This window comes from Centruroides sculpturatus, unplaced genomic scaffold (assembly GCF_000671375.1).
Source record: "Centruroides sculpturatus isolate CEXI.00-Female unplaced genomic scaffold, Cexi_2.0 scaffold756, whole genome shotgun sequence".
Classification (NCBI taxonomy): domain Eukaryota; kingdom Metazoa; phylum Arthropoda; class Arachnida; order Scorpiones; family Buthidae; genus Centruroides; species Centruroides sculpturatus.
The window spans coordinates 270,303-292,788 of record NW_019384915.1 but is presented as its reverse complement, the minus strand read 5'-3'; the positions used below and the strand labels follow the sequence as shown (position 1 = coordinate 292,788).

The 22,486-nt window shown below is 32.5% G+C and overlaps 2 protein-coding genes across 2 annotated transcripts in view; both read right to left on the bottom strand.

Annotated features, from left to right (window-relative positions):
* Positions 1–414: 414 nt before the first annotated feature.
* Positions 415–22,486, bottom strand: part of LOC111631725 (rho GTPase-activating protein 26-like) — a 25,692-nt gene continuing 3,620 nt past the window's right edge. Inside the window, exons 2-6 of the mRNA XM_023376032.1 lie at positions 16,314–16,428; positions 6,382–6,421; positions 6,158–6,295; positions 5,463–5,550; positions 415–565 (exon numbers count right to left, since the gene is read on the bottom strand). Of these exons, the coding sequence (XP_023231800.1) occupies positions 415–565; positions 5,463–5,550; positions 6,158–6,295; positions 6,382–6,421; positions 16,314–16,379 (483 nt within the window). The 5' untranslated portion in view covers positions 16,380–16,428. The remainder of the gene's footprint in view (positions 566–5,462; positions 5,551–6,157; positions 6,296–6,381; positions 6,422–16,313; positions 16,429–22,486) is intronic.
* On the bottom strand, positions 10,939–12,094 carry LOC111631739. Its single transcript, XM_023376043.1, has one exon. It carries the CDS (start codon positions 11,715–11,717, stop codon positions 10,944–10,946), a length of 774 nt encoding a protein of 257 aa, XP_023231811.1. The 5' UTR covers positions 11,718–12,094; the 3' UTR covers positions 10,939–10,943.

Sequence of the window (22,486 nt, the reverse complement as noted above, 5' to 3'; positions counted from 1 at the left end):
TAATCTAATTCCACCATAATTTGAAATCGTAATATTTGTTTTCTTTAGCAGTCTTCTTAGATTAAGAGTCTCAAAAATATATACGGGGATTATATTAATGTGTGCACTAGTATCTCTCTTAAAACTAACACTTTTATCACAATCTAAAATTCTTAAAGTCTCTGACCAGTCTAGATCAAGGTTCTTACCCCTGCTTTCCAGTGATGCCAGTACATAGTCATTTGTACTCTCTGGCGCCATTTCCAGTACATTTACCACGTTATTTCGACACACTTTCACAAAATGATTGTATTTCTTGCATTTATTATATTGTTTGCCCATTGCTGGACAGTTCAGTTTATTATGTCTATAACCACATCTCCCACAATTCCATTGTCTTCCTTGGAACTTATTTTCCAGTCTTCGATATTTGCGTCAATTGTTCTCTGGCTGATGGTCCTTTGTTTCTGCACTAGACCTATTTTCATGATCACGTGATTCACTGAGACGTTCTCTTGATTTTCCTTTTATCACGTTGACTTCTATATTCTTTGGTTGATTCGACAAGAGTTTAATGCAGCTCTGTCTGTTCAGAGGCTCTGCATACGTCAATTGCCTTTGTTAATGATAGCTCTGTTTCTCATAGTAGATGTTCCTTTATCTTCTGATCACGAATACCACTCACAATTCTATCTCTTAATAGTTGATCCCATAAATTCCCAAACTCACAATTTATTGATAGCTTATGTAAGTCTGCTAAAAATTATGTAAGTCACCTTCAAATAAAGTAGATAACTTTCTTGAATTTCTTCCAATTTGCTCCCAAATCACCTACCAACATCGATTTGGGAGGAGGAAGATTTTGAAACGTAAACGGAACAGACATGTCGAATCCAGTATGGGAGAATCTTTTGTCTTTCTCTAAACGTTTCTCAAGTACGTCATGTTATGTTTATTGTCCAGTAGCTATATCCAAAGTGAGTGCTCAGGTACTGTTCCCATGATGTATCAGCAACGATTGCCACCTGGTGGACCCACTAATGATATTTTACAGTTCAAATACAATACATATTACATCTCAAATAGATACATGTTACACTTCTAATATAATTTAAGTCAATGACTGGCATTATCAGTTATAAATATTTAATGAGTATGATTAAAATTTTAAATAATTTATATTTTGTACAAGAAAAAAATTTATATTTTGCTTTAGGATTGTGTATAAGTATATTTATTTATACATAATCCTTCCAGAAATGTCACAAGAACTAGAAGATCTCGTTCAAATTAAATAAATATCAAAACTTTTGAAAATATATATGATTTTAATATTAATTATTATAAATATTTCGCATACAGTGAAACCTCAATTTAATGGACTAATCGAGACGAGGAGTGTCTGTTAAACTGAAAGTCCATTATATAATAAAGTAGGTTTTCTGAAGACATGTGTTAGAAAATTGACAAATTAGTTAGTTCATCTGTTTTTATCTATGTAGATACATACTTTATTTTAATTACATATATGTATGAGAAGTTTTCTGTATGTATTATTGCTTATACACTCACCGTAGTTCCGAGACTGTAATAAACGAGTATATAATCTAAATCGTAGATCATATACACTTTACGAGTGGTGACACTTGCATTTGAAAACAATATAAATAAATTTAAGCAAAAGACGTTCATTAGAAACTATTTTAACATTATTTAAAATTATAAGTACTATATTTATATGCTAAATATGATATATTAGATAAAAATTTTATGTTTTCTGCATAATGTAAAGAACAGAATAAATAAAATGCTTTTGAATTTAGTAAATATAGCAAATGTCGCAGTAGTTTAAAAAACTTAATCAAATTAAGCAAGCGTTAATTGTAAGTGGACATTAATTATTCAATGAGATATGACACAAATATGTTTATATCAGAATTATTGAATAGTTTATTCTCCAAATTCTTGATTCTACATATTTTTTATATTTAAGACATCGATAATAATAAATTCTATATAAACATATTAATGCAGTGTGGCTAAATTTTCTGTTGCATAAATAAGTTGCTGTTTTTAGAGATTCTTGAAAGATGATATTTCTATGAGGTTCATTGGATATCATTATGAACAATAATGGTTACCAACAAAGAAAGTAAATTAAATGACTGCATGACTTTTAAACATTTCATATTTAAAATAAAAGTTTATGTGAAATTAAACCTGTACATAATAGTCAAAACGCCTTTATCCTAAGCATTTGAGAAAAAAGGAATCAATTTTAAGGTCAAACACGAACTTATTCATAAGAGTGGATGGTGTGGTAATGCTCCAGTTTATGTGAGGTTCCAGACTGAGTCCAAACTTCTTGTTAAATGCACTGAGAAAAAAATATCTTATTTTTAAAGAAAAGAAACAATAACTCCTGAGTGCGACAACACATGTTAGATAATAGATCAATGTCAGTCCAGAGAGTTCAAACTTTGACTCTGATGCTCATATAAAAATGATAGGAGTTAAACTGAATCAGAAAACTGGGAAGTTTAACAAAAAAAAAAAAAAAACATTTCATGTAGTAGTTAAAATTCCAAAATGTCAGAACAGGAACCATAATGATCTAAAATACAAGTGTAGGTTTTGAAGTTTCATCAACATCTCCCAGTCAGAGTTGAGAGACGGTGCTGAGTTGAATACTAAAGATCAACCTTTCTCACGACCTTATCCAATCTTATTCCCATCTGGAAACAAAGGAGGAGACCAATCAGGAAATGATGAAAAGGAATCAAAACCAATCAGAATAAGGAATTCGGGAATGAAATCCTTTAAATACCCATAATTTCAAGGACAAAGCACGGATTTTCCTTCATACAACATTCTGAAGTGACCCGTGTGCGGCTCCTCTCTGTTCTCTGTGCTAACATCCTCCCCATAGTTCCTGACTTGAATCCATCATTGATCATTGTCCTATATCTGCTGAATTTAACCATGACACTGCCCCAGGGCTGCCAAGGAAATGTCAAAGGAAAACCTGCAACAGAAAGCTTTGGACATTTTCTACCTTGCGATCCTTGACTGAGAAGGAGCATCTCCCCTCAATTTTGTAAGCTGCCAGTTTACAAACTTTAATAAACGGGTTATAATAGTAACGATGCCCGAGTCAGCATGTCCACTACTGCCCACATAACGTTGTAAACCCCTGAAACATCTTGACTTGAGTCTAACTGATACCCCTTCCCCAGTCAACAATCTTTACACTATTAAATGTATATCCCATAGCCATTTCTAAGTTCTAATCATGAATTTATTAAAGAATTTTTTAAATTTTTTGAGGAAAAGGTGGGTTACATTTTTCCATTACTAAATTATTTATTTTTTGCTTTCTTTAGTAATTTACTTGTGTGTTTTTATCCTCTTAATGTTCCGTTATAATTGCTCTCTCATCCAATTTACAATATACATTTATTATGTTTTTGCAAAGTTTCCAATAACAAAAAACACTAACCATGAATTAAAGAAATTATTATAAATTACTTCGTATTAATTATTAAAAATTGCAGATTTATAGCTTGAGTATTTAAGGTGATCGTTTGGGTTATGTATCTATATATTATTGGGCTTCAGATTGTTTAATATACTTATAATTAAAGGAAATTGAAGACATTCTGTTTACCTGGGAGTTGAGGTGTCACAGCTGTGACAAAATTTACACTGACTTGTAAATGAATATAAGATGTACGCCTACTCCTTGCAATTTTCTGTTTTGAACAAGCTTCATTTCAAGTTGTTAGTGTTGTGTTTGGATAAATTCGAGTTTCTTTGAAAAATGGCGAATTGTTAATTCTCCATTTTTACAACTGTTATGTATTTCTGTATCCGCAACTGAATTTATTATTTACTAGTTTATTTATAATAAATTAAATACTAATTAGTAAATACCAGTTAACCCAGAACAGCCGTGGGTTAATACTTCCCATTAATATTTTGTAATTCAAATAATGAATTAAACTCCAGTCTCTAAATTCATAGACTTTAAATTGCTAGAAGTACTTGAGAAAATGATATCTGACACAAGTTTCTGAGCTCCAATAAAACAGATTTTTAAATTTGTTCTTTAAAGTTCACTGTTTTTTATTTCTTTGTATGTGTAAAATCTGTATATAGACAATAACATTATAATAGTGTTACCACCCGTCCGGTTTTCACCCGGGAATTTCGTGCACAACCTGTTGACCTTTTTTTTAAGCTTCTATTTGTATGAATCATACACATCTCCAATATCGAATACAGCTAAGTCGTCATCTGTATTTCTTCTTTCTTAATTTAGGTTACATACGTTACTCCTACCCAAGTCTCCCTACTCCCTAACTGTAACTGATTTATAACCGGCATGCACGTTATTCTTCACATTGCAAAATGACATTGCGCATCCGTCAGGAACTTCTGTTCGAACAAACCTGACCTGCCATCCGGGTCAGCAATTTTGTAAAGGTGGCAACACTACATTNACGATTATTATTAAAAAAAAATTTGTTAGGCTTAACATCGATGAAAATTCAACGCAAAGTTGGTTAATAGCGATATACTAATATACTAATTACATGGGATATACTAATATACTATACTAACAATGTATTTTTTTCATTCTTTTCGGTTATCCGACCAACCTGAGTTCCTAATTGAGTCGGATAATCGATGCTCTACTGTATATATGAACTTCCAGCCTAGACCAGAAGTCACATTATTTCAATTTAAAAATTTTCCCCTGAAAGAAATTAGGTGACCAGCATGACTCTATTGTTAACAGGAAAAGTATGATGTACAGGGACAAGACACTACTAATTTGAGGTGGAGAGCATATATTTTAAATGAAATAAAATAAAAAATTGTAGCCCAGCATTGTGACCATGTTGCAATAAATAATTGCTTATTTTATTTTAATTTTATCATCGGTAAAAATGTTTTCTGTGATAAAAGTGAGTAACTACTTTAAAAATAAAAGTGAAACCTTAGAGTGCCCTTGGGATTAAGAAAAGGGCAACGTGACGACAAAGGGGGCATGTGCCTCAATGTATGGGTGCTACTGACTGTTATTAAAGTGAATGCCAATAAAGCAGATATTTGTTATGTTAGCAGAAAACAGTATAAAATTTGTGTTTAGACTTCTAAAGAGTATGAAATACACTAAGAATTTAAGAGGCACCTTAAATTTAAAACAAACATACTTTATCACGTATGAGGAGCATTCATAAAGTTCCCAGAAAGTGGTTATTATTCATAATCAGATACCTATATTTATAATTAATTGAGCAAGCATAAAAAGGTTGAGACTTGTTTTATCGGGTATTTGTGTAATGATGAAATTTTTTAAAAGTTTTAAAAAATGCATTTAGTGCTATAATTATCAATGTAATCTCAATTTTATAAGAATTTAATGCATAAATTTTAATTATTTAATCAAAAAGTGAATGTCTATAAATAATACCAACCTGAAATAATTTTTTAGAGCACTAGTGATTGTTTTAATTTCCCATTCATTTGTATCTTTTAAGTTGATTTTTTCTATTTTCTGTTTATCTACATTGAATATAAATAAATATTTAAAATAACTAGAAATAAAATTAAATTTGCAATAAATATAAACTGTAATCTGAAATTTAGTCTATAATTTGTACATTTGATACATGCATTCAGACATTTAGAGTGGATTTGCACACTCAAGACATAGCTCCAAACCTTCTTTGTAGAACCTTCTAAACAATTCTCCAGTACCTTGATAATGACTAACGCTTGTGCCCCACTTTATATCAATGACATTACACAGTGAATTTAACCTGGAGACACATTAGATTAATGGAACATTTTAAAAAAACGCAACGTTTACGTTTGACGTGAAGAAGATCCAGCTGAAGGATCGAAAGCGTTAGTCGTTATCAAGATAATAGGTACTGGAGAGTTGTTTAGAAGGTTCTACAAAGAAGGTTTGGAGCTACACTCAAGATAACTCGAGTATATAAAGGCATAAACAATAATATATAATTGTGTATATTTTTAACAGCATGTATTGTCAATGAATCAAACAGTAGATTTTAAATATAAAATATTATCTGCATATGTTTTTATTTATGTTAATGTTTCTTTATAAGAAAGTAAATTTTGAACAAAACGATATAATTTTTCTTACCAAGTGCTATTTGAGTGAGCTTATTTACTTTTGAATTGACGCCAACGAGACGATAAAGACCTTCATCTTCCAAACCTTGAGATTCGATCACTTCTATACACTTCTTAACAAAACTGAATCCTATGTCATCTATTTCATCTAATAGAAAATAAATTAAGCTGTTTAATATAATTATTACTTTATGATTAGAATACATTTTGTTAAAAGAGAATTTACTTATTTACATTTTTCTTGATATGTTCCTTTACTTGAATGATTGGCAAGCTGAAATATATGCTTAATTTTAATAAAATAACTTAATTTACATGACTAGAATTTAATTGATAAATTTTTAAAAATATCAAAATTTATCTCCCTGAATCTATTATTTAACCTTCTTGTTATGTTTGTTGTCCAGTAGCTACATCTAAAGTGAGTGCTCAGGTACTGTTCCCATGATGTATCATCAATGATCGCCACCTGGCGGACTCATTAATAATATTTTACAGTTCAAATACAATACATATTACATCTCAAATAGAATACATGTTACTCTCCCTCTTTTACACAAAGTCTTTGAAACATGATGGCCTACAAACCACCCGATCTGATCGAGTCACCAAGTTTGCAGCTTCACTGCTGTTCGTCTCCTGATTTTCCAAATGCTCATTCTCTGTGTTGCTTTCCTCTATGCTCATTACTAAATGCTATCATACTGCTTCAAATTGTAGTATTCAAATCATTTCCAGGAAGCCCCCCATTGACCTGATTATCCAGCTCAATGGGAAGCTACAAATCATCAAATAAGGAGAAGAAATTAATTCCAGTGCCAGTCTGATCAACTGCTAAAATTATGAGTCTTCTCCATATCCATTCTCCAATACCCTTCTCTGTGAAAATGATCTCAACAATCTCGATAACTCTACTTCACAAATCTCCACTGTGGAAATCTTCACTGACAGGTCCAAAATCCATGACTCTATCGCCTGCAGTTTTGTTGTCTACATCAATCAGGTTGAAGTATACTTCCAGCAATATCGTCTCAGTCACTTATGTATTGTTTTCCAGGCTGAGCTCCTTGCCATTAAAATGGCCCTCCTCCAGTCTACAAACAACTATTTCTCCAGTTACATCCAAATCATCACTGACTGTTCATCTGCTTACTCCTTAATCAAGGGCAATAATCTACACCCACTTGCCACTGAGATCAGAAACATCATCAACTGCATTAGTAATACCATCTCCATTACCTGGGCATGTGCCCATCAGGGCACTCCTGGTAATGAGTGTGCTGACCAGCTTGCCAAAGCAGCCACCACGGACAATATCATCCCTGTCATCTATGAAAAGATAAGCAAGCACACCTTATGCCAGCTCCTCTGGAGGGACATCCTCTCTACCTGGCAAAACATGTAGAACAGTAACAACACCTGCATTACCTATAACTATATTCCAAATGTTAGTGAGTTTATGAAGCTTGACTGGTTTGTGCCGAGCTACCGTACAACTCAGTTTCTTACTGGACATAGAAAGTTCAGTGCATATCTCTCCCGCTTCACCAATCATCCTTCACGTCTTTCTCCTTTCTGTCAAGTTGAGGACAGTGGGACTCATTACATTTTTGACTGTCCCATTCTTGAAGCAGAGCGACTGGAGATTAGAATTATATTACAGAACCTTGGCATCCCTTGGCCATGTCATCACTCCGACCTACTTATTAACAAGGAAATCTATTTTGCCTTCTCCAGACTGGCAAAGAAATACTGCCAACTGCAACAGCTTAATCTTGTAACATGTAATTCCCAGCCATACTGCTGTCTACTGTATATACTCCGGTTTTATGTTACTTACATATGTTTTCTTTTATGTTTTGTCTTTGTAACTTTTATTGTTTTGTCATGTATTGTATCTGTATTGTTTTGTTCTGTTATGTATAGCATTTGTATTGTTTTGTTTTTTCTGTATTTTGTAGTGCTAAGGTTTGTTTTGTGTATTATTATTATATTTTATATCACTCTATTGTATATTCACTGCTTTGTCACATATCTTTGGTTTCTCCTTGTATTCTATCTTGGTCATGCTTAATGCAACACCAAGTATGTACTTTGTACTTTAATAAATAATACTGACTGACTGACTACTGACTGACTGTCGCTTTCCTCTCTACTACTGGAGCTATTTATGTTTTCCTCTGGTTCACTGGCTTGTTCATCTTCTTTTGGTGGTCTAATAATTCATTTGAATAATTCTGTATATTCCTAAATCTATTCACATTGAACTTCCTTAAAAATCTTTGATTATGAATGAAGTATTTATCATCTTTGTCTATACGCACAATATAAGACCTTGGTCGATATCTGTCTATCTCTATTATTTCACCAGGCTCCCAGTTTTTTTTTTTTTATCGATTTGTATCATCATTCGGTCATGTGGATTTAGGTCTCTAGCATTCCTCTCGAAATAGTATTTCTGTACTTGTTGTCTTTGCAAATGGCTTTTTCTAAATTTGTCTACAACTATTCTAGGTTTCATTCTAGGAGATTATTCCTCATGGGCACTTGCCCTCTCACAACCTATGACCATAAAGAAGTTGTGTTGCGGATGAAATACCTCAACCTAAGGGTGTACTTCTGTATTCCAACAAGGTCAGATAAATGTCCTTTGAATCATAGACTGCTTTCTTTAGTAATTTTTTGATAGTCTGCACATGTCATTCAATGAAACCATTAGACTGAGGGCTTCATGGAGGGCTTGTCTTATGTGTTATTTCCTAGTCTTCTAAAAATTGTTGAAAGTGTTTGTTTACAAACTGGGGATCATTACCTGAGTATACAATTTCTGGCTTGCCATGTCTGGAAAATATCGATGTTGGGAATGAGTGGTGTTCTGATGCATACAGTAAACTTCTGGGAATCATGAAAATGTGTCTTCTACTAGTAGATAGTATTTACCAAATTAATGACAGATATCAGTGGTGACAATTTCCCATGGTCTTGTGGAAAATTCTCTGTTAATAAGCATTTCTTTCAGATTTGAATTTTGATACTTTAGACATTCTGGACAGTTCCTTACAACATCAATTATTTCTTTTTCCATGAAAGGCCAAAAAAAATGTTCTTTTGCTCTCCATAATGTTTTATTGATTCCCATGTGATTATAATGTAGTCCATCAATTGTCTCTGCTCTCATGCTCTTGGGAATAACTAATTGTTCACCTTTACATACTATGCTTCTCACTTCACTCAGGTCTTTACGAAACTTCCAATATGGTTTGACTAGTGAATCTATCGTGTTTTTCTATTCTGGCCGACCTCCCTTTATTATGTTAATCAGTGACTGTAACTCTATCTCTTTTTGTTTCATGATGAAGCTTTACAAATTTCTTTGGAGTAATGCTACAGTAATTGATAAGATTAACTTGAGCTTCAATGTCAGATTCTATCACATCAAAATTCTTGTCTGCATAGTTAGATCGAGAAAAGGCATCGGCCAACACAAGTTGTGATACTGATCCAATGGCGTAGCAAACATAACTGGCGCCCAGAAACACATAACCTCTCCCTCCAGAAACACATATACAGTAGTTTGTCTTGGAGACCATTTGGGCTTCCCTCTGCGAGTGGCACCCGGTGCATGATACACCCCCTTGCACCCCCCTCACTATGCCACTGTCCTGGTCAGTATTTTACCCTAAAATTCTAATTTTGTAAGGTAATCCTTAATCTCTGAAGGCATAGTGGGCATTTATTTAGTGACTTTTGAAAAATTGTTTCTAATGGTTTATGGTCACTCTCAATTGCAATTTCACGACCATACAGATACTGGTGAAAATGCTGACAGCCAAACACTATTGACAGTGCCTCTTTCTCAATTTGTGCATAATTTTTCTGGGTCTCCGTGAGAGTCTTTGATGCATAAGCTACTGGAGCACCTTTTTACCATCTTTGTCTACGCACACAATATAAGACCTCCCAATATACAGCTCCCATTCCATCTTTTGAACTATCCACTGACAGTACTAGTGGTTTATCTTTATCATAAAATTGTAAGATTGGAGTGCTGCTCAAGATGTTCTTTAGTTTCAAAAATTCCTTATCTTGCCACAAACAATCCTGTTTCAGTAAAGTCTTTAATTTTGCAGTATGACTAGTTAAATTTGGTATAAACTTTGCCACATAAGTTATCATGCCCACGAATTGACTAAGTTCTTTTAAACCAGTAGGCTACATATTTGACTTCCTTTAGTTTAAATTTGCACTTATCCTTATTGAACCTAACCCTTTTTCCTTCAGCTGTCTTCAGAACCAAATTCTAAGATTCTGTCATGTTCTGTGTCTTTTGCATGAATGATAAGATCATCAATGTAAATCTTCAATACGAGCAAAAATTTCTGTGAATGTTTTGTGAAAGATCTCAGGAGCATTTGTCAATTCAAAGGGAAGTCGCAGAAACCTACATCTCCCAAAAGGAATACTAAAAGTTGTTAATTTTGATGAGTTATCTGCCAGTTCAATCTGCCAAAATCCCTTGTTTGCATCTAGGATAGAGAAAAATTTAGAACCTGCCATATCTCTTGTGATTTCCTCAAAGGTCAGTATTTCAAAATGTTCTCTCATTATCGAGTGATTCAAATTCTGTGGATCTAAGCATTTTCTCAGGGATCCAACAGGTTTGTGAACTAGGACAATTGGGTTTACAAACTCTGTCGATTCATCTATGCTGTATACAATTCCATCATTTATCATTCTTGTTAATTCTTTCTTTAATGGATTCATTAAGTTAAATGGTACTATTGTATTGTAATGAACTAGGGTGGGGTGCATTTTTTTGCATTTGCACCAAAGTTAGTGTGATAAAAACATAAGCCACCTTCTGGTTCTTTGTAACGTCGTCGCTCACGGGATGGACTTCGTCCGTGCGGGTCCTGGCGATTTCGGAAGTTGTATCTTGGGCGATGTTGGTATCTTGGTGTTCGTACCAGAGTAGCGAGTTCATTTACTTGCAATGTTAATTCCTGTATTTGTTTCTCGATTGGATTGCTAATAGAGAATTGTTCCTGTTGGCTGATTGGCGTGTGGTTAATGATGGTAAGTTCGTGTATTTTATCAGCCATTGTGGCGAGTTGTGGCAGACTTTCATTCGATGCTGCCAGAATAGCTTGGATATTTCCTGGTAGTCTTCGAAGCCACAGCGATTTTAATAAGTCTTCACTGAAATGACCATTGGCGAGGTCACGCATCTTAGTTAATAAGTGTGACGGGCGCTGGTCGCCCAATTCAAGTCCTTGTAAAAGTGTTCGTAACTTGGACGTTTGGCTTTCCGAATATATGTCGATCAGCCTTTTTTTTATAGTGTCATACTTGTTGTTTTCAGGTGGCTTGGTCACTAGGTCGTGTACCGATTCTAAGATGTCCGATTCTATTGTTGAAATAACGTAGTAATATTTGGTTATGTTGGCGGAAACATTAGCGATGGCGAACTGAGCTTCGAGTTGGGCAAACCAGAGAGTGGGATTGTTTTTCCAAAATGGAGGTGGCTTGACTGCCACTCGAGAGATTTGCGGAACGCCGGCTGACTCCATTATATCGGTTGACGAAATTTTCCAAAATAAAGATATAAAATTGTTACTGACCTTCTTAAATTACAGGAAATAATTAAGTTTCGTTTTTCTGATCTAGTGGCTGTACGATGGAGATGGATTGTCCTTGCGGGGCACGTGTCTTCTTTGTTCGGGTCACCAGTTTTGGTGTTCTAAACTCTATGCTAATCGTCCGATGTTGTAGAGAATACGTCCAGTCGATTTTTTGTATCCCTTTCTTTATTTGACAATATATACATATATATACAGTAATGTACAATATTACGGCCCGACATCGATCGAAGATTTTAAGTCGTTTTGGTAGCGTCCGTATCCAGTGGCTGTTGGTCGGAAGTGAGTGACCAGTTCAAAGTTCACGTTTATTTTTCTTGCGCCCTCTATCGGCAGAATCGGCCCGTAGCCGACGGGCGCCACAATAGCCTTTGTAATCATCCTTTAATTTAAGTTCACAGGGTTTTATTTTGATCCTGCTTATGCCTTCAAATACATTCCTGTATTTAGTAAAATAATCACTTTCCATTTTTATTTCTAATACATTTCAATTTCTCTGCAGTATATTTAGTTTTTCAATACTCTTGAGTCCTAAAATAGGTGCTGCTTGGTCAGTTGTCTTGACTATTATAAAATTCAAAAGTTCCTTGACCTTATCCTTAGTTTGTACTGTTAAATCACAAGATCCTAACACCTTTAATCTAATTCCACCATAATTTGAAATCGTAATATTTGTTTTCTTTAGCAGTCTTCTTAGATTAAGAGTCTCAAAAATATATACGGGGATTATATTAATGTGTGCACTAGTATCTCTCTTAAAACTAACACTTTTATCACAATCTAAAATTCTTAAAGTCTCTGACCAGTCTAGATCAAGGTTCTTACCCCTGCTTTCCAGTGATGCCAGTACATAGTCATTTGTACTCTCTGGCGCCATTTCCAGTACATTTACCACGTTATTTCGACACACTTTCACAAAATGATTGTATTTCTTGCATTTATTATATTGTTTGCCCATTGCTGGACAGTTCAGTTTATTATGTCTATAACCACATCTCCCACAATTCCATTGTCTTCCTTGGAACTTATTTTCCAGTCTTCGATATTTGCGTCAATTGTTCTCTGGCTGATGGTCCTTTGTTTCTGCACTAGACCTATTTTCATGATCACGTGATTCACTGAGACGTTCTCTTGATTTTCCTTTTATCACGTTGACTTCTATATTCTTTGGTTGATTCGACAAGAGTTTAATGCAGCTCTGTCTGTTCAGAGGCTCTGCATACGTCAATTGCCTTTGTTAATGATAGCTCTGTTTCTCATAGTAGATGTTCCTTTATCTTCTGATCACGAATACCACTCACAATTCTATCTCTTAATAGTTGATCCCATAAATTCCCAAACTCACAATTTATTGATAGCTTATGTAAGTCTGCTAAAAATTATGTAAGTCACCTTCAAATAAAGTAGATAACTTTCTTGAATTTCTTCCAATTTGCTCCCAAATCACCTACCAACATCGATTTGGGAGGAGGAAGATTTTGAAACGTAAACGGAACAGACATGTCGAATCCAGTATGGGAGAATCTTTTGTCTTTCTCTAAACGTTTCTCAAGTACGTCATGTTATGTTTATTGTCCAGTAGCTATATCCAAAGTGAGTGCTCAGGTACTGTTCCCATGATGTATCAGCAACGATTGCCACCTGGTGGACCCACTAATGATATTTTACAGTTCAAATACAATACATATTACATCTCAAATAGATACATGTTACACTTCTAATATAATTTAAGTCAATGACTGGCATTATCAGTTATAAATATTTAATGAGTATGATTAAAATTTTAAATAATTTATTTTGAAAATTTACTGAAACACATTTTATTTTATATGTACAGTACAATAGAAACTCCATATTTGTGACAGTTATGCTCTGAAAAATTTACACAAATATGGAAACACACAAAAGAAAAATAATGAGATTACGGAATTGAAAATATTCACGATTCGAAAATAAACATATTTTTCATATAAAGAAATTTTTCATTTGTTTTACTTCATAGTAAAAGTTTAATTAAAGTAATATGTATAGCTTGCACATATTTATTCTTTTTGTTCTTTTAAAAAATGCATAATTTTCATATCTTACCTTTCTTTGAAAATAATGCAACAGTTTCCAGTAACATAATATGCATTCCTCAATTCCCCCCCTCTCTCAAATCTTATACTTCTTACCTATAATTGTTACATTACACAAAGCATTCTTTTTCTTAAAATATTCAAAAACCATCTTTCAGAAACATTGTATGAATTTGAAACTCAGTTTTTCTTTGCTATTTCTTGCACTTCTTGATCAATCAGGCATTTTACTTTTTCATAGCTAACCAACATTCTATTCAGATTGATCTTCGAAGTCCCAATACCTAAGACTTTTTCCAATAATGGGATCTTTTGCAAGCTTTGCAATTTTTGTTTCATGGAAAAAACAATATATTCCTTCATTTCTAATTTCTATCTTATTTTTCTTAATTAATATAAAGTTGATTCATTTACCACAAAGGATTGAGTAACTATAGCTGGTGATTTTTATTCCTGTAAAGTGTTCCTTTACGACAAAATTAAAATACTAGATTGTATTTTAATTTTGTTGTGAAGGAACACTGCTTTCATTTTCTTTGATATTTTGCCATTTGAATCTGTTTAGATTATTGTTAACTTTTAAGTGTAAAAGAAAAATGAACTAAAATCTGCTGGTAAAACATAATTCTCACATTAACAATGCATTCCACACAATAATAAAACACAATGTTTATCATCTGTATAAATATGTTCATGCTAATATAACTTTAGAAAGTATGAAATATTGGGTTGTTCGGAAAGNTAGTTCCTGACTTGAATCCATCATTGATCATTGTCCTATATCTGCTGAATTTAACCATGACACTGCCCCAGGGCTGCCAAGGAAATGTCAAAGGAAAACCTGCAACAGAAAGCTTTGGACATTTTCTACCTTGCGATCCTTGACTGAGAAGGAGCATCTCCCCTCAATTTTGTAAGCTGCCAGTTTACAAACTTTAATAAACGGGTTATAATAGTAACGATGCCCGAGTCAGCATGTCCACTACTGCCCACATAACGTTGTAAACCCCTGAAACATCTTGACTTGAGTCTAACTGATACCCCTTCCCCAGTCAACAATCTTTACACTATTAAATGTATATCCCATAGCCATTTCTAAGTTCTAATCATGAATTTATTAAAGAATTTTTTAAATTTTTTGAGGAAAAGGTGGGTTACATTTTTCCATTACTAAATTATTTATTTTTTGCTGTCTTTAGTAATTTACTTGTGTGTTTTTATCCTCTTAATGTTCCGTTATAATTGCTCTCTCATCCAATTTACAATATACATTTATTATGTTTTTGCAAAGTTTCCAATAACAAAAAACACTAACCGTGAATTAAAGAAATTATTATAAATTACTTCGTATTAATTATTAAAAATTGCAGATTTATAGCTTGAGTATTTAAGGTGATCGTTTGGGTTATGTATCTATATATTATTGGGCTTCAGATTGTTTAATATACTTATAATTAAAGGAAATTGAAGACATTCTGTTTACCTGGGAGTTGAGGTGTCACAGCTGTGACAAAATTTACACTGACTTGTAAATGAATATAAGATGTACGCCTACTCCTTGCAATTTTCTGTTTTGAACAAGCTTCATTTCAAGTTGTTAGTGTTGTGTTTGGATAAATTCGAGTTTCTTTGAAAAATGGCGAATTGTTAATTCTCCATTTTTACAACTGTTATGTATTTCTGTATCTGCAACTGAATTTATTATTTACTAGTTTATTTATAATAAATTAAATACTAATTAGTAAATACCAGTTAACCCAGAACAGCCGTGGGTTAATACTTCCCATTAATATTTTGTAATTCAAATAATGAATTAAACTCCAGTCTCTAAATTCATAGACTTTAAATTGCTAGAAGTACTTGAGAAAATGATATCTGACACAAGTTTCTGAGCTCCAATAAAACAGATTTTTAAATTTGTTCTTTAAAGTTCACTGTTTTTTATTTCTTTGTATGTGTAAAATCTGTATATAGACAATAACATTATAATAGTGTTACCACCCGTCCGGTTTTCACCCGGGAATTTCGTGCGCAACCTGTTGACCTTTTTTTTAAGCTTCTATTTGTATGAATCATACACATCTCCAATATCGAATACAGCTAAGTCGTCATCTGTATTTCTTCTTTCTTAATTTAGGTTACATACGTTACTCCTACCCAAGTCTCCCTACTCCCTAACTGTAACTGATTTATAACCGGCATGCACGTTATTCTTCGCATTGCAAAATGACATTGCGCATCCGTCAGGAACTTCTGTTCGAACAAACCTGACCTGCCATCCGGGTCAGCAATTTTGTAAAGGTGGCAACACTACATTATAACAATGTTATTACTACTATTAAAAGTACTTAAAGTAATCATTAATACTTAATATAAGAAATAAATTAAGTAATTTTTAATATTAGCTATAATAATTTAATTTATATAAAATGTTAAAATAATGAATTACTGTTTCTTTTCCATTTGCAACATCTTCAGAAAATGTTGCAGAAAAACATGCTGTGGACTTGTCCATATGAATTTGACCAAATTAATATACTTTGTTGAGAAATTTTAACATATATCTGTAAAATAAAAATACATAATTAATTTAAAAAACATCAAAACATTTATATTTCACAAGTTATATGATATTTTAATTACAATAAATTTACAATTTAAATCATAGAAACAAATTTAAATGATGCAATTAAAATGTATTACTGCACTTTTATTTATAGCTTTTTCATTGTATTAAAATCATATATTTCATTTATATCATTTATAAAAATTTTTATTCTCTATGCATTGTATCATCAATATGTATATTTATTTTGAAAAGATAAAAACTTACAGGAAGTTTTTTTTTGATATTGTTGAACTTTAAGCTTAAGGCTGCGTACAAACTAGGCATTTTAAAGAACCAAGAGTTCTACATAGGCGTACACACTCAAACGTGCGCTTTTGGCCAAGCGCGCGTTAAACGCGCGTTTATAGATTTTTCTTAAAATGTGCGTTTTTTGGGCACTTTAGTAGAACTCTTGGTTCTTTAAAACGCACATTTAAAAACACCTAGTGTGTACACAGCCTAAGAGATATTTACAAACCAAAAGCTTAAGAGATATTTACAAAAATAATAGTTATACCTTAAAATATTTTCAACTAGAAAGAGGCCTTTATGAAAGAAAAATTGTATGAAAAGAGGAGAATATGGGCAAATGGAACTTGTTCAAGCAACATATATTGTCAGTGCCAGTCTATAGGCTGGCACTGGCACTTATGAATATAAAAGGTCAGCAGTCCTATTGGTGCCTCTGAAAATTTTCCTTTTCCCCCATCTGCCTCTGGATGAGAGCAGTAAGAGTAGACCCAGACCATTCACAAATGTGGACCTCCGCCTCTTTCCAAATGTCGTAAAAATATGCGAATAATAATAATAAAACAAATAAAAACAGATTTTTTTTCACTACTTATATCAAAAATTTTTAATTTATGATTTTTACATAAAAGACTAAATTACAGAGATTTTTTTGTATCTGGGATTTAGGCCAAATGACTGTTAACAAGAGTTGCCAACTTTCTTGTAAAAAAAAAAGGAGGACATTGCACAGACATTGTACAACAGAGGACATTTATAACAAAGTAGCTTGTTATAAATATTTGTTGACTAACTGTAAATTATTTCTTATATACTTAATGTTTTTTTATAGTTTTAAACTCAATGTTAGAATTATTACTGACTGTTTCACAATGCCATTTGTGTCTGATTCTAATTAATAGTAGTGTCTTTCTTTTTCTGTAAAGTGAGTGATAAGGACAAAACTACTACTTGATTACTTAATGCATCTTTAATAGTGGGAGTTACCACAGTGGCTAGTAAATCATCTTCATAAAACTATTACTTTAGTGGTTTTCAACCTTTTGTACCTTATAGCATACTAAAACTAATGAGCAGTTATTTATTGTAACATTGTCACAATGCTGGGCTGCAATTTTTCATCACAACTTTCTCAATTTTAATAGTGTCTTGCCTCTGTACATCATACTTTTCCTGTTAATTAACAATAGAGTCATACTGGTCATCTATCTAACTCCATTCAGGAGAAAATTTTTGAGTTGAAATAACAACATGACTTCCTGTGCAAACCAGAAGTTTATATAAGTGCAAACTGGGACTGTCTGCTCCTAAGCTTTCCAATCTGATCTCAAGTTTCATCTATCTAACTGCATTCTCGAGATTAATTAAGGAAGGACAGACAGATGGATGCCAGAGGGAATTTACAGGTCTACAATTTTTGAAATTACAGCTGAATTACACACCATTCAAGTATTAAGAAATACATCAACTGTTTCAAAAAAAGATGAAAGTCCCTCAACAACCCACTTTTTGAAACCTATTTATTTATGTTACCTTGTAATGAAATGTAATGGGATAATCAAAGTTATTTTGTGACAGTAATTATATATTCATTTTTCAAATAAACACACATGTAACATAAATGTATATATTATTTTTTTTATCAATGAGACACTATTTAATTTTTGACTTTTTCAGATCAAATTACAAAAAAATTAAACATAAACACTTCATTTTGTCAATCCACAAATTTTTTATATCATTAGAAACAAGAAAAATTGCAGAAATAAAAGATATAACCATAATTTTTTATTCGATGACCATAATTTCAGAATAAAAAATGGTATCAGAAATCTCACAAAAGCTTAAAACAAAGCAGTCAACTTGATGCAATTCCTGCTTAAAAAATAAAGTAGTCATGTGCTCCGGTGTAAGTGCAGTGCGTATGTTAATTGTTACATTACTGGAGGAATCCATAAAAACATAGAACAAACCATGTCTATAATAACAGGTATAATAACTATGTATACTGATACTGTATAATCAGAAATTTTATCACACTTAACAATTCTATTCAGTGTAATATAAACATCATAACTCCAATTTTTGTTCTTTTACATCGAAATCTTGCAGCACACCTATGAATTGATTTCATGGGACACAAGTTGAAACTCACTGCTTTAGAATAAGAAAATAAAATATTGAAATGGAAAATGTAATCTGTTGATAATATTTTAGAGAGGATAATGTAAATTTAAACAAAATCAAACAATTGTATGTCTACTCAAAATGAGGACATTATTGATAAAAGGAGAACGAGAGGACAATAGTTCACTGGAGGACTATGCTTCCAAAATGGAGGATGGTCGGCATCTCTACAGTTAGCTCAAAACCTACAAAACACAATTTCTTTTTAATATGTATTATCTTATAGAAAGGTCTATTCTGGATAAAATTATTTGGAAGTTTCATTTTTATAAAAGAAATTAAGAGTTTTTAAGAAGTCTTCTAGATTTTGTAAACAATAATATTAATAAAAACTAATAGTGTTGAAAAGAAATATAACTGAAATATACATAATAAATATTCAATATTATATATAGTAATGAAAAATATATAAGAGATTAAATAATTATGAAATGCAAGAAATCCACAAGAAGAGATGGGAGAACTGAAACAAGAAAGATCAGATAGAAAGGAAGAGAAATGAATCTATCTTAAGAAAAAAGAAGGAAAGAAGTAGGAGAATAGAAAAATAAGCATAGATAGGAAGAAGCAAGAAAAATAGTCCCATAGAAGGAATAATCAAACATGTAAGAGAAGTAGAAAATTGATTTATCAGATACTACAGTATTTATATTTTTAGTGTACCTGATATATGTTGCAAAGACGAAAAAGATTTGGGATTATTTATAAACAGTTTTTAGGTTTTTTTTTTTTAATACATATTCTTAGTCATTTTTAATAAAATTAAAAACTTTTATAAAAATTAAATAAATTTATATTTTAAGAATAGATTAAAATTCTAAAATCTCTCACAAATATGAAATGCATCAGGAAAGATACAAGGTGTGTCCGGAAAGTAAGTACCGTTTTGGAAAAACTCACATAAAAAATTTTTTTTCAAAACAAAATTTATTTTTACATGGAAGAGCATGTTGGAAACTATTTTTCTACATAGTTACCACCATTGTTCAGACATTTGTCATATTGGGAAACCAACTTGTCTATACCCTCTTCAAAGAAAGATGCCGCCAGTGAAGACAGCCACTGCTGAACATTGATTTGTGACAATCTCATGCAAAACAGTTTTTGAAATTTGTGGAAACTCATCACAAAGCAATCTTATTGTGAACCGTCTGTTTTCAAGAATTTTCTCATTCACTTTTGCAACCAAATCAGCATTGACAACAGAAGGCCGGCCACTCCATGCTTCGTCATGAACATTGGTGCATCCAGGATTGAGTTGTTGAACCCACTTTCTCACAATTCCATCACTCATTACATTTTCACCATAAATCTCTACAAGTTGACAACAAATTTCAACTGGCTTAACATTCTTTGCATTCAAAAACCGTATTACAGAACGCACTTCACAGTCGGCGGGATCGGCAATCGTCTTATACATTTTGAATGCTCACTAACACATGGAAAAACATCACAATCTGGCTCTAATGGCGTCACTGGACTGACAATCAACCAGAGACACGTGAGCACAGGTGCTGAACTGCGATACTACTGCTGCGGTAGCGGTAAAACGAAACAGTACTTACTTTCCGGACACGCCTCATACTTAAATATACACACTATCTAACCAGAAGTATTTGGACACCTGATCATGAACAGTTTCCCTTGTGGGATGATAATTAATAAGGGGTTGGTCCACTCTAGGTTGGCCCAACTAAGGGTTTGCTTCCATCATAGCTTCCACTCTTTGGGGAAGACTTTGAACTAGGTACTGGAATGTTGCTGTGGAAATTGCTTTTCATTCTGACAGGAAACATTAGTTAGATCAATTACTGTTGTTGGCATTGTACCCTGATTCACAGTTGATTCACTGATAAATCCATACTTGTGTATGGGTGTATCAGTGAATGTATTTGTGATACAATGGATACATATTAATTTAACTCAGCTAAAGTGCTTCATGTGACAATCCAGACACTAACTACCAAGGCCAAAAAATCGTGCAAATAGATGAAGTGTATTCAAGACAAATTCATCATTTATACTTGATACATACAAAAATTGAAACAGACATGCTAGCATACAAGCATACTATATGACAAATTCACAAAAATATCCATATCTTATTGTTACATAGAAGAGGGTTGTTGATCAGAAAAAAAATTAAAAACAACAACCTCCCACAAACAATACTTGAACATACCAAACAAGTTGCAGAACAGATAATACAAACACTAGATTACATAGGAAAAAACAATCAAACACTCATTGACAGTATCTGAACATGTCACTCATGAAAGCATACATAGCACAACATACACCAATGAAAAATCTAAAATGAGTTGCATAACTTTCCCAGATGTTATTTTTTTAAATAAAATCTCATAACTTTTTGACATTTTATAATAATTAATAATATAAAAGCTTAATTTTGAGGATAGGGATGGTTTTTATAAAAAATTGTAAATGCTAATAATAACTAAAGATATCTTCTTACTCACTAACTGGAAGTAATGACAAACACCAAAAAACCTTTAAAATTCAGTAACACATTAAACGTCTTATTTTGTGTTACTGGATTTTAAAGGTTTTTTTTTGATGTTTGTTAATAACGAGTAAAATTGTCATTAAGTCTGATCCTACTGGAGATACATCATACGACCCCCTGTATCTCTCTACCTCCTCGACCTTTAACCACCAAAATTTAACAGCATCAATGTCCCTAATAAACAAACCTATGTGCAAAAGTTCAGAAATTTTCGACAAAGAGCATAGGCGTTATTAAGCTTCAAAGAGGATGAACAAAATCAAGCCCAACACATACACACACTAACATCCATACACACAAAAATAATTACCCCCAAATTTTTTTTGCATTTCTCCTTGTTTCAAGGTGTCCTAAGTCCAAAAGTGTAAAAATCCGGAGAAACTTTTGCCAAATCGCCATACTTTCCCTCTTATAACAACCGGGAAAGTAATAACTTGATTAGTATGCACAAATAAATAAATGTTCAACTTTAAAAACATATATGACACCAAAAGTTCTAGGAATGCAATTTTTAATACTATAAAATATTTTTTGAGAATAAACTTGTATCATCATCAGATCACATTAAAAACTAATGTTTGATTGAATATACATTAGGAACTGCCCCATTAATCCAAGATTAATTTTTAATGTGATCTGATGATAACATTAGTTTTGAAAAACGTTTTATAGTATTAAAAATTGGTTTCCTGGAATGTAGATAAATTAAAAACTACATACCATGCATACAATCTTCCAGCATATATGTATTTTCATTAAATACATATTTGCTGGAAGATTGTATGCATGATATGTAGTTTTTAATTAATTTACGGCATTTAATTTTACAAAATCAAAATATATTGTATTTAAATTTATATAATTAAATAGTAATAGATAATGCTTAAACTTTATTTTAAATACAGTCGACCCTTCATAACACTGTTGATTATTCCGTTTTATATGAATTCCATGTTGTACGAGTCACTTAGATTTTACAAATACGTGAGCCGTTCACAGCCCGGCACACGTATTTGTAAAATCTAAGTGACTCGTACAACATGGAATTCAT

What these genes read in the sequence shown, in the direction of transcription:
- LOC111631739 (XM_023376043.1), bottom strand. Translation starts at nt 11,717, where the DNA reads ATGGAGTCAGCCGGCGTTCCGCAAATCTCTCGAGTGGCAGTCAAGCCA.